Source organism: Nerophis lumbriciformis, linkage group LG09, assembly GCF_033978685.3.
Source record: "Nerophis lumbriciformis linkage group LG09, RoL_Nlum_v2.1, whole genome shotgun sequence".
Taxonomy (NCBI): Eukaryota; Metazoa; Chordata; class Actinopteri; order Syngnathiformes; family Syngnathidae; genus Nerophis; species Nerophis lumbriciformis.
The window spans coordinates 8,183,335-8,197,500 of record NC_084556.2 but is presented as its reverse complement, the minus strand read 5'-3'; the positions used below and the strand labels follow the sequence as shown (position 1 = coordinate 8,197,500).

Genomic DNA, 14,166 nt, shown 5'->3' with positions numbered 1-14,166 from the left:
AATCACCTCCTAATGAAGTTAGTGAAAGTCATGTTGGCTCCACACGACCTGTCCTACTTGTTGCTGCAACTGTTAAAACGGCAGCGGAATCAAACACTCGGGTCAAATCTGCAGGTCACTCGGACGCGAACACATTCGGTGTCAAATTCGACAAGTTTTTTCTTTTTTTTTGGAGCTTTTTTTTTGGGGAGCAAAGTCCCCCGCCGCTGCAGCGTGTTCCCCAATCCTCGTTTGTCAGGCGCTGAGCTACTCCATGAGGCCGTCCAGAAAGCAAACCTGACACTGTTGATTAAGACGTCCACTACGCAGGGATGAAATACAACACTGGTCGTACCCTCGACAACACTACCTTCACCCCCTTCGCTCCCCCAAGAAAATCTTTGATTCTTTGTCCGATTACGTCACTTTCTCCAACAACCAAAAAAAACCCAAAAACTTAAACCAGAACCGCTCTTGATCTTTTTTGGGTTTGATATCAGTCCGAGGTGCTGAAAGAGTTCCAACCCCACGCCCCCCCTTGCTCCAAACCGCTGACCAAAATAGGCCACGAGGAGCCATCTTGGCACTGTTATGAAGTCCCCTCCTAATTGTTTGTGTCATCGTGTCGATTTTTCAATGGACGCCGCTTCCCTCCTCTTCAGAGTGCTTACCCTCCACTTTCCAAACAAATATTCGGGGCCTCGATTCAAAGGCGGTCAAGCCCCGGGGGTTTATTGTGCGAGTTAGGCAAGGGAGGAGAGGGGGAGGCGACTATTACAGTATGTCGCCACCGGGCCACGTAAAGGCTAATTCAATCCAATATGTCCAATTAGACATGGCGGCGGCGGCAGCTACCTCCTCGTTCTGGGAAAAACACGGGTCATGTCGTCATGGTGGTCGTCTGGTGCTCCCTTAGAGGAGAAGCTCTTTCCTAATGTCGCAAACTTTCAGACTTCTCGTGGGATGATTATTGGTGGCGCCGTTTTTCTTCGGTCAACAGGAGCTGTCAGACCGCTTGGGAACAACCAATAAAGCTACGGGGAGTTTAGGAGAGTGGCGAACAGGCGGTAAATGGGGATAAAATGTTTGTTTGCTCGTAAGGTTTATTGATTAATTGGTATTAGGGATGTCCCGATCCAGGTTTTTGCACTTCCGATCCGATACCGATATTGTTTTTGCATTTCCGATCCGATACCGATACTGACCAATACCGATACTGACCTATCCGAGCATGTATTAAAGTTTAAAGTTATTTAGCCTACTTAGTTGTCAGAATCATGTTGAAAAGGATTTTAGTACTCTTGATAACAACTAGCCAGCTGAATTAGGGGAGTTTGAATAATACACAATGGTTGGTAACAAGAAACTGACCTGTTTATTCAAGGATAAACACAAAATAGACAAAATTATACATGACAAACAGAAACGGCATCATTGAACTAGGGCTGGGCGATATGGCCTTTTTTTAATATTGCGATATTTTAAGGCCATATTGCGATACACAATATATATCTCGATATTTTGCCTTAGCCTTGAATGAACACTTGATGCATATAATCACAGCAGTATGATGATTCTATGTGTTTTGATTGATTGATTGAGACTTTTATTAGCAGGTTGCACAGTGAAGTACATATTCCGTACAATTGACCACTAAATGGTAACACCCCAATAAGTTTTTCAACTTGTTTAAGTCGGGGTCCACTTAAATTGATTAATGATACAGATATATACTATCAGATATATACTATCATCATAATACAGTCATCACACAAGATAATCACATTGAATTATTTACATTATTTATAATCCAGGGTGTGGAGGGGGGCGCCGGATGTAAGTGTCAGTTTGATATGAGAATAAATCTAAAGTTAAAATATAGGGTAGAAATGCACCCATTTGCAAGAAATGTAGTCTTGATTTTCAAAATTTTCTTTCAAGGCTTGCATGTCTACATTAAAACATTCTTCTGCATACTGCATTAACATATGCTACTTTTAAACTTTCATGCAGAGAAGGAAATCACAACTAAAAAAATCACTAATTTTTTCATACGGTGTTGATGTGGAAATTTTCGCCTCAGCATTTTGATGGTGTGGACGTGTGGCACCGAATGGAGATAAGCGTCTCGACAGACGTCACAATATTTGAATAATGATGACGAAAACTGTTTTCTCTGTCGTGTCCGTGTGTCGAAAAGTGTTATGCGCTTATTTTTTTTTAATAGATTTTGTGCGTGGCATAGATTTACTATGCGCAGAGGACGTTTAAACAGTGCGCAATTGCACAGGCGAGCACCTTAGAGGGAGCGTTGCTCGCACGGCTGCGCTAGCATCACAGCTAACGTTAGCCATGATGCTACGTCTCTGCTCGGGGAGGACGTATACGTACGTGACGTATGACGTGACAGTATGTGACGTATGACGTGACAGTATGTGACGTGTGTAAGAAGGTGCGCTCGCTGTCTGTGAGAGGGAGACACAGGAAAGAGTGAGAAGAGCCTGTCGTGTACTGCCAGCAGCTAAAAGCAACTGCGTGAGAATTCACAGACGTGTGGATGTGTTGAAGGTGTGCTGGAAAATGCGGAACGGAAATTACGGAGCAGCAGAAAAGTGGAATGTATTAATTAAATAAGTGCGTTGGAAAACACGGACCGGAGTTTTTTTTTAAACTGGATCTGGATCGGCATTTTCCCATGCCTTGCCGATACGCAATTTTTGGCAAATATCGGCAGCCGATCCGATCCAAATATCGGATCGGGACATCCCTAATTGGTATTGTACCTTTTGTAATTCCAGTACCGTATTTTTCGGACTATAAGTCGCAGTTTTTTTCATAGTTTGGCCAGGGTTGCGACTTATACTGAGGAGCGACTTATGTGTGGAATTATTAACACATTACCGTAAAATATCAAATAATATTATTTAGCTCACGCCATAGTTTATATTCCCAGAATTGAGTAAAAGATACAATCTCAGCCTAAGAATTGATGAAAATTTAAGTTATGAATAACAAAATGTATTAGATTAGTATGTTTTTAATACTCAACCACAAGTGGTCCACAATTAGCAAACAAATGAACATTCATGCTAATGCTTGTTTTAATGCTTATTGTAGAAGGTAAACACCTGTTTCCAAATATTAAAAGACCAAGGAAACATTAACTTCAAAATTGTAATTTCCGTATTTTTCGGACTATAAGTCGCAGTTTTTTTCATAGTTTGGCCGGGGGTGCGACTTATACTCAGGAGCGACTTATGTGTGAAATAATTAAGACATTACCGTAAAATATAAAATAATATTATTTAGCTCATTCACGTAAGAGACTAAACGTATAAGATTTCATGGGATTTAGCGATTAGGAGTGACAGATTGTTGGGTAAACGTATAGCATGTTCTATATCAGGGGTCACCAACCTTTTTGAAACCAAGAGCTACTTCTTGAGTACTGATTAATGCGAAGGGCTACTAGTTTCCATCCATCCATTTTCTACCGCTTATTCTCTTTGGGGTCGCGGGGGGTGCTGGAGCCTATCTCAGCTACAATCGGGCGGAAGGCGGGGTATACCCTGAACAAGTCGCCACCTCATCACAGGGGCTACCAGTTTGATAAACACTTAAATAAATTGCCAGAAATAGCCAATTTGCTCAATTTACCTTTAACTCTGTTATTATTAATAATTAATGATATTTATCTTTGTGGAAACACTGATCATCTTAATGATTTCTCACAATAAATATATATAGAAACAGATAAATATCAATATGCAACACTTTATTTTTATATTTTCTCTAAGTGCACATTTTTCAAATTGAACATTTTCAAATGATCACTTCTAAGACAGTCTTGTGAAATCACAATATCCCATTTTAACTAGCTCGCCACTAACATTTTTTAACAAATCATGAATTACTTTGCACCATGTTTGTACAAATAATAACTCATGTAAAATACAAAAGTCAACTCTCAAATTTTTTAAATAAATCATGTCACACTTTGAACTGGACACCAAATCTGTTATGTGTTTCTCTTTGTCAGTTAGTGAAGACCAAGTCTTTAAAATATTTTCTTGGATTTTCAAATTCCATTTGAGTTTTGTCTCTCTTAGAATCAAAAATGTCGAGCAAAGCGAGACCAGCTTGCTAGTAAATAAATACAATTTAAAAAATAGAGGCAGCTCACTGGTAAGTGCTGCTATTTGAGCTATTTTTAGAACAGGCCAGCGGGCTACTCATCTGGTCCTTGCGGGCTACCTGGTGCCCACGGGCACCGCATTGGTGACCCCTGTTCTATAGGTTATAGTTATTTGAATGAGTCTTACCATAATATGTTACGTTAACATACCAGGCACGTTCTCAGTTGGTTATTTATGCCTCATATAACGTACACTTATTCAGCCCGTTGTTCACTATTCTTTATTTATTTTAAATTGCCTTTCAAATGTCTATTCTTGGGTTTGGGTTTTATCAAATAAATTTCCCCCAAAAATGTGAATTATACTCCAGTGCGACTTATATATGATGTTTTCCTTCTTTATTATGCATTTTCGGCCGGTGCGACTTATACGAGCGATTTACTGTATACTCCGAAAAATACAATAATTCAGTCCTTCTCAATTATTTTCTGTTACGCCCCCCCAGGATACAGAAAACATTGGATAAATAGTATCATTTGTCTATGAAGTTGTTATAAGTATACCTCTGCATAACATTGTATCCTTAAAGTACCAGTAGAGTGGAAAAACAAGTCATCTCTGTATTGAAGCTGTTATTACATGAATCAGATTTATGACACTAAAAGACTTCCAAAGTTTGCAAATCCATCCATTTTCTACCGCTTGTCCCTTTCGGGGTCGCTTGGGGTGCTGGAGCCTATCTCAGTTGCATTCGGGCAGAAGGCGGGGTACACCCTGGACAAGTCGCCACCTCAACGCAGGGCCAACACAGATAGACAGACAACATTCACACTAGGTCTGCAACTAACAACTAATTTCATAATCGATTAATCTGTCGATTATTACTTCGATTAATCGATTAATAATCGGATAAAAGAGACAAACTACATTTATATCCTTTCCAGTATTTTATTGGGGGGGGAAACAGCATATTGGCACCATACTGGCAGTCTGGCACCATACTTATTTTGATTATTGTTTCTCAGCTATTTGTAAATGTTGCAGTTTATAAATAAAGGTTTATAAAAAAAAAAAACGTAGTCTCTGCGCATGCGCATAGCATAGATCCAAGGAATCGATGACTAAATTAATCTGCAACTATTTTTATAGTCGATTTTAATCGATTTAATCGATTAGTTGTTGCAACCCTAATTCACACTCACATTCACACACTAGGGCCAATTTAGTGTTGCCAATCAACCTATCCCCAGGTGCATGTCTTTGGAGGTGGGAGGAAGTACCCGGAGGGAATCCACGCAGTCATAAGGAGATAAATCGATACAATCGAAGTAGTATCAATCTCACAGAAATTCCCGAGCTGTTTTGAGAGATGATGATGCAAGCCAGTCACGTGAACTGTGACGTAGAAGTAGCCAACACAGATCCCTTTCCCCATCAACAACAATGCTAATCAAGCAGACTTATGTGAGAGCCAACGATTACTTTGGGAAAAATTATATTTTTGAGCCTGAACACAAAGAGGATGAGCATTAAGTCTTCGTAGCCAAGTGCTAAACGGGTACAACTTTATAGAAAAACTATAGCATTGGCCGCATTGCGAGATGCTAAACATACAAACTAACCATAACCAACCTTAGTTAAACAAACACTTACTGTAATATTTCCACTCTCGCTGGGATGCCGACCGACATAACGCAACTATCATCTTTTTGTGTCTTTTTTGCCATATCAGACGACCAGCCTGTCAGACCACGGCCACATGTGTCTACTACCAGGTGAGCGATGCATGAATTATAATCTAGAATTGACTTTGAGCAAGTTTAGAGATGAAGCAGAAGCAGTCGCCGGCTTAGTGTGTCAACAATAGCAGCGTAAGCTAGCATTAGCTAACTGCTATCAATGTGCTGCTAAAATAGTCTGCCTGCATTGGTGCTTATAATAACAATATCACTCATATTTGGTTAATTTTCAGGTCACGACAGGAAAATTGGGTTGTGTTGGCGGTTTCTAGATGTTTTTAGAGAGTATAATGAGTACAACACAGGACCCTCGATCTGTCGACTCAATTGTTAGCTATTTATTTACAAATTTGAAAGCATAAAACAGCCAAGCATGTGTGTTCTTGTCTTACATAAGGATTGTGAATGATAAACACCACGTATCTTTCCTATTTTTGTATTTCCAGTATGACTGATCTAATAATATGGTCAGAGTGCAGAAGCGTTATTACAGTGACGTAGATTCTACAGAAATTGCCGTAGGTAATCAGAGCGGAATTGTCATGACAGGGTCGCATGGTGATGCGCGGGTCGCTCTCCCAAGATGCAGCAGGAACTCCGGAGGCAAAGTGCAGGTAAGGAAATTGTTCATTCTTCATAAATCATACAACGTACCAACAAACAAAACAAACGTGCCGAAAGCACGGGAAGCTCAGGAAAAAGGCTAGCGCGAAAGCTTAACATATCAACCGGCATAGGAATCAAACAATATAGACGTCGCATGGAAGCAAATAAGAAAGCCAGACTGGGTGTGGCGAAAAACGGGAATAAGTAGCTCTCTGATTAGTGCCCGGACACTAATCAGAGGCAGGTGAAACTAGTCAGCACCCAAAACACACAACTCAAGGGTACTGAAAACTAGGGATGTCCGATAATATCGGCCTGCCGATATTATCGGACGATAAATGCGTTAAAATGTAATATCGGAAATTATCGGTATCGTTTTTTTTATTATCGGTATCGGTTTTTTTTGTTGTTTTTTTATTAAATCCACATAAAAAACACAAGATACACTTACAATTAGTACACCAACCCAAAATACCTCCCTCCCCCATTTACACTCATTCACACAAAAGGGTTGTTTCTTTCTGTTATTAATATTCTGGTTCCTACATTATATATCAATATATATCAATACAGTCTGCAAGGGATACAGTCCGTAAGCACACATGATTGTGTGTTCTGCTGGTCCACTAATAGTACTAACCTTTAACAGTTAATTTTACTCATTTTCATTAATTACTAGTTTCTATGTAACTGTTTTTATATTGTTTTACTTTCTTTTTTATTCAAGAAAATGTTTTTAATTTATTTATCTTATTTTATTTTATTAATTTTTTTTAAAAGTACCTTATCTTCACCATACCTGGTTGTCCAAATTAGGCATAATAATGTGTTAATTCCACGACTGCATATATCGGTTGATATCGGTATCGGTAATTAAAGAGTTGGACAATATCGGAATATCGGATATCGGCAAAAAGCCATTATCAGACATCCCTACTGAAAACAGAACTGAGGGAGCCAAAAAATAAACAAAACAGACAGAAATATTCAAAATGACTGACTGAATTGATGGCGTTTTGTGATGTTTAAACAGTGTTTTCACATACTTTGCGGATTGTAAATACAGTTGTATATGGTTTAATGCAGTGGCCCGGTACCGGTCCGTGGATCGATTGGTACCGGGCCGCACAAGAAAAAATAAAATAAAAGAATAATAATAATAATATATATTTTTTTTTTTTTATTAGAAAATGGATGGATGGATAAATCAACCTAAAAACACAAGATACACTTACAATTAGTGCACCAACCCAAAAAACCTCCCTCCCCTCTCATTCACACTCATTCGCACAAAAGGGTTGTTTCTTTCTGTTATTAATATTCTGGTTCCTACATTATATATCAATATAGATCAATACAGTCTGCTGGGATACAGTCCGTAAGCACACATGATTGTATTTTTTTATGACAACAAAAAAACAAAAAAAAAACATACCCCCCTCAAGCGTTGACCGGTGCAGTTACAAAAAGGTTGGGGACCACTGGTTTAATGGATACAATGAAACACCCATCCATCCATCCATTTTCTACTGCTTATTCCCTTTGGGGTCGCGGGGGGCGCTGGAGCCTATCTCAGCTACAATCGGGCGGAAGGCAGGGTACACCCTGGACGAAACACAAATAAGCATATAAAGTCAACTTGTTTTTCCACTCTACTGGTACTTTAAAAACATTAAATAAACTTTCAACAAAAAATAACTTTATTAACATTGTATTTTTAGTCTGTAGCATAAAATTAATTCCAAAAAGCTTTTTGAAGCGGGGTTTGACCCATTATAGTGCATGATACTGATAAAGCATGTTCAGATACTTAGGTCTACTATGCTGCTGTATTTTAATGTTTCTCATTATGGTGATAGTTGGGCAGCAAAGTTTTTTCTGAGGTGGAACTTGGTAAAAAAAAAAAAAAAGTTTGAGAACCTTTGATCTAGACCACAAGCAAATGTTTTTTAAATGGAGATCAAAATCATTACAAGCCCACACAGTGGACTAGTGGTTAGAGTGTCCGCCCTGAGATCGGTAGGTTGTGAGTTCAAAGACTATAAAAATGGGACCCATTACCTCCCTGCTTGGCACTCAGCATCAAGGGTTGGAATTGGGGGTTAAATCACCAAAAATTATTCCCGAGTGCGGCCACTGCTGCTGCTTACTGCTCCCCTCACCTCCCAGGGGGTGAACAATGGGATGGGTCAAATGCAGAGGACAAATTTCACCACACCTAGTGTGTGTGTGACAATCATTGGTACTTTAACTTTAACTTTATAAAATATCGAAAAAATTGATAAAAGTGAAGCTACAAACTTCAAAGCGTGATGTGGTGAGGGACGACTGTATCATATTTTGCATTGTCTGTTATGTTGATGGCCCGGCAAAATGCATAAAAATGACTTGATATACCAGTACAATGTTGAGAACTTGGTGCATATGTTACATGGACGTCGGTTAAATACGTTTTCAAACACTTAAAAAACAAGCAATTCGAAAGCTTCTGATGGCAGAAGTAACAATAAATTAAATATTATGGAAAGGGAATATGAAACTCCTTGATGCTGCACAGATCGTCGCTACAACATGAGCGCTGCTTATCTCAACATTGTCTCAACATCCGTGATATTGACGACTCAACCGCGGCAGTCAAGGATATAACGACGCATTTTGTGACTCACATATACACAAAATGTAACGTTTTTAATACGGATGTAAAAAAAAAAAAAAAGATTTTCAAATTAATCGCAATTTTTATTTGTAACTATTCTTAATTGATTAAAAAAACATTAAAAAAATCCATCCATCCATCTTCTTCCGCTTATCCAAGGTTGGGTCGCGGGGGCAGCAGCCTAAGCAGAGGAAGCCCAGACTTCCCTCTCCCTTGCCACTTTGTCCAGCTCATCCCGGGTGATCCCGAGGCGTTCCCAAGCCAGCCGCAACGTGTCTTTGGGACTTTGTAGAAAAAGTAATGCTATTATTAGAGATTTTACATTTTGTTGGATTTACTCAAAAAATATGTTTTTTACTTTGTAATGTTATGAAACTGCTCTACCAAGTTAAATGTACCGCTCTGTTTTTGTGCCTAACTAACATGACATGCCGCTCATGATGCTATAAACTATTCCTTACAATGGATGTAGCCTTTTCCCAGTGTTTTTTAGCGGGGTTTTGTACCTAAAAACTGGCTTTTTTCTTTTCTTTAAGAATGTATGTTTTAACCCCCTAAACCAGGGGTGTCCAAAGTGGGCAACTCAAATTGTGTTGGGCAAAAAAGCATATTGTCAAAATATAATACTACAAAAAAAAGTACAAATCTAAGAAAAAGATCAAAATGGTGTATTGTAATTAGAAAACGCCTCCCATAGGGAAGTGTTTAGGGCGGTAGGAGACCACGAGGAAGACCCAGGACACGGTGGAGAGACTATGTCTCCCAGCAGGTCTGGGAACGCCTCGGGATCCCCCCAGGAAGAGCTGGACAAAGTAGCTCGGGAGAGAGAAGTCTTGGGCTTCTCTGCTTAGGCTGCTGCCCCCGTGACCCGACTTTGGATAAGCGGAAGAAGATGGATGGTAATGAGAAAAAGCTGTAATTAGGAAACCAATACCTACAAATAATATGTTTTGTCACCTATAACACAAAGTGGACACAAAGGGTTGTCTTTAAATATAAATAATGTCTATTTTTAAGCTTTTTTTTTCTTCTTTTTTTTTCAAAATGTTGCTCGAAAAAGTTTGGGCACCTGAACTAAACACATTTTTATTTATGGCAAATTGTATGATTACATTTGAGCCATGTTTGTCAAGTGTATTGCCATCATTTTGTGCATCATTAGCGCAATAAAATTGTAGCGTTACAGAGTAGTCTCTCACAGAACATTTTAGTGGAATTTTGTAGTCAAAAGTTGTTTTTACCGGAAAACTGGCATTTTTGGGGGAATTTACTCTAAATTCTTTTTTAAAAAAAAATTAAAAATAAATCTGTAAGCATCTCAAACTAAGCAACCTTTAAATTTCTGCAAATTGCAGTGTTTAAATAAATGATAAATGGGTTGTACTTGTATAGCGCTTTTCTACCTTCAAGGTACTCAAAGCGCTTTGACACTACTTCCACATTTACCCATTCACACACACATTCACACACTGATGGAGGGAGCTGCCATGCAAGGCGCTAACCAGCACCCATCAGGAGCAAGGGTGAAGTGTCTTGCTCAGGACACAACGGCCATGACGAGGTTGGTACTAGGTGGGGATTGAACCAGGGACCCTCGGGTCGCGCACGGCCACTCTGCCACTGCGCCACGCCGTTTGTGTTGCTAACTTTAGCATTTTTGGCAGAGGGTTGTCTGGTGCAGCGATTGTCAAACTGTAGTACGCATAGCACGAGTGGTACATGGGCTCCATCTAGTGGTACGCCAAAGTATCACTTAATTATTGTAATGATGTGAATGGAGCTGTTATCAGCTTTAAATGGAAGTCGTAGACAACATCAAGTACAGTAATTTATTTACTTCATATTTAAGTTTTATTTACTTTTAAGTACATTTTATTTCATCTTCAAAAACTATTTCAATAATTATTTTAGTACAATGTTCTTTTAACCTTTATGTGCCATCATTGTATTTGATTCATTAATTAGGTACAGTGTTCAAACACAGTATTACTGTTATTTTTTTACCCTTACAGTGGTCAAAAATATTAAATGTACTTATTAAATTAAAAACTCTGCCTCGTTTTCAATGAACACTTAGGCCTACTACGCTACTGTATTTTAATGTCGGTCATTATGGTGGTAATCAAAGAGCCAAGTGTTTTTTCTGAGGTGGTAAAAGTTTTAGAACTACGGATCTTGTGCTTTGCTACATTGCCACTGATAGTCCAATTTGGGGGTTTTCTTAAAAAATTTAAGAAAAATCCACTGAACCTAACCAACAACAATGACCACAAACTATTTATTTTTTTAGAGAGTTTGTACAAAAAGTTGCTTTCACTGAAAAACAGGTATTTTGTTTAGGCTTTCTCAAAAATAGCTATGGGAGGTTGAGAAAAAACATTTATTTTATGCTGCCCTGTTTTTTTTGCTGCAGCTGTTACATATACTGTAATATTGTACATGGTAATTGGGATTTGATATATATTATATAAAAATATAATATAATATATATACTTTATATATAAATATTACATATGTTATATTTTATATTGCTACTATGGTACATTTTTAATCTACTTTATACCTTTTGTTTTCACCCTCTTTTTGTACTCTTGTGTGCATTATCCTTTCCTACCTTTGTAACTGAGCTACAGTGTGGAACAATTTCCCTTGTGGATCATTAAATTTTGTCTAAGTCTAAGTTTTGGGGTCCTTTAAACCTACTGTAAGTACAGTTTTAAGCGCCATCTAAAAGTTCACAAATAGAGGGGTTTGTAAATGGAGGTTCCACTGTGCCTTTATGGAGAATTGTTGCAAAATGTTGCACTTTCTGTCCCGTTTACTGAGTATTTCACCAAAACCTAGTCAAGTTATGACACCCTGACATACGACGTCCTACTACTCCGGTCATATCAATATTTTAGGACTATGTCGCATTTGGGACGTGTTTCTAAGCTAACGTCCTGTCGTCCGCACGTGATTGATCCTCCTCCAGAGAAACGTAAAGGCTCGACTGTTGCTCATCTGGCGGCTTTACCAGACCATTTAGTTTTACTGCAGCCACTCCACTCCACTCTCAGCTATCTCTCACCTTCGAGGCCACTCTCGCTATCAACGACGTCGTCCAGCGGATCATCTCTCCTTTCCGTATATTTCATTCAGCGGGCCATTGATAAGGGCTTTGCGTCTGTCTTTCTGATCCTCCAAGGAACTGTCCTGCGGCTGCTGTAATTCTGCCCGTCCGCAGCCAATAAAGATAACAGACGGCCTGCTGGAATGCGCTGCAGGAAGGTGACAGTGAGGAGATGGAGGAATGTAAAAAGACACATAAAATGCAACGCGCTCCGTAACCGCCTCGTCTAAGCTTTTAATGTGTGTTTGTGGTCATTAGCAGGCATGTAAAGCGCGGCTCAACGTTGAATTTTACGACTTTTTCTATTGTTTTTGCTAGATTTCACTTAGAATAACCTCCTAAGAACCAACGTCCTGTGCAGTGGACATTGGTGTTATGCGAAAATAGCTGTTTTTTTTTTCTTCCTCAAGATGAGTAACTGAGAAAAGAAATACACCAACAACAAAGATGCTGGGTCTCAGGCGGAAATAGCCAATTATGAGGTTGTTTTTGGTTATTACTCAACACTATTTCTTGTAGTAAAAATGTCATGTTGTCCTTCTTCGAAAAGCAACCTAGTTGAGACTGAATCAACAGCACCTCTGCTGGTTGCAGCCAAGTAATGCACTTAATTTTGCCTCAATCGGTTTTTGCATAATCAACATAAAGGGACAAGCGGTAGAAAATGGATGGATGGAAGATAATTCTCATTCAGTTCAACATAGGCTCATCTATAGTATGTGAGCATTGTATGACATGGGACACATTTACCTTAAATGTTGCGTTATTAGTTGGTCAATTTTGGCCATAATAATGTTCTATAAAATACTTGTCACATTGTGCAATCCAGGGGTGTCCAAACTGCAGAGCATGGGCTAAGTGCGGCCCTGCCAGCCTCTTCATCTTGGCCCGCAAGATGTCTTGAGCTCAACAAAGCATGGCTTTCAAATCAATATTAATTACCAGGCGGTCACTGATTGATCCATATTTGTTGCCATTTTGTGGACATTGTGAATTAATCAAATCAATGACCCTTGGGGGTACTTTTGAACAATAGCACAGCATTCACTTATATGCCACTATCCAAACAACCTTCCCTAGTCATGATGTAGAAAATAAAAAAATAAAAACTAACATAAAGGTCAACACACATGGTCACACATAACACAACCTGCTCACTGAACATTGTGGATATTATGAAAAACGTCCAAACACCATAAAAAAAATTACCCCCATTTAAATCTATTAGAGTGCATGATGGGAAAAATGTAAAACACTCTCTCCACAATTATCCATTTCTGGCGTATTTTAGCCGTTTGACATAAGTAAACAAGTCAAACTTACACATACTCTTAAAATCCAATTATATTAATTATATATCCATTATATTATGTATCAATCATATTAATATAATATGTACACGCACACAAACACACGCACACACACACACATGTATAAATAAATATATATATATACATATATATATATATATAGATATAGATAGATCTATATATGTATATATAGATATATGTATATTATAATTCTATATAAATATATTATAACTATATGTATGTATATATATTTTATAACTTAAATATATATATTATAACTATATATATATATATATATATATATATATATATATATATATATATATATATAGTTACTTTATATGCAGTTGGCATTGGCCCCCGGCCAAAGTTTTCTAGCCCACTGTAGCCCCCAAGTCAAAAAGTTTGTACACCCCTGGTGTAATCCATTGACTTCACACAATCACAAAGTTTGAAGTAAAATATCGAAAAAAGTTTAAAAAATCAAATAAAATCAGGCTATACATGGCAAATTGAAACAATGTAAGGTTTTTTTTTATTTTAAAAATGTAATTAAAAAAAAAAAGTCTGAGGCTAATTTGGCACTTTAAATCACTGCCTGTATATTTTAGCCTGCATAACATTGTCT

General features: G+C 38.2%; 1 protein-coding gene across 1 annotated transcript in view; it reads right to left on the bottom strand.

Moving 5' to 3' along the window:
- Window positions 1-13,545, bottom strand: part of LOC133607755 (heart- and neural crest derivatives-expressed protein 1-like) — a 21,663-nt gene extending 8,118 nt beyond the window's left edge. Inside the window, exon 1 of the mRNA XM_061962692.2 lies at window positions 12,187-13,545. Within this exon, the coding sequence (XP_061818676.2) occupies window positions 12,187-12,253 (67 nt within the window). The 5' untranslated portion in view covers window positions 12,254-13,545. The remainder of the gene's footprint in view (window positions 1-12,186) is intronic.
- Window positions 13,546-14,166: the final 621 nt, after the last annotated feature.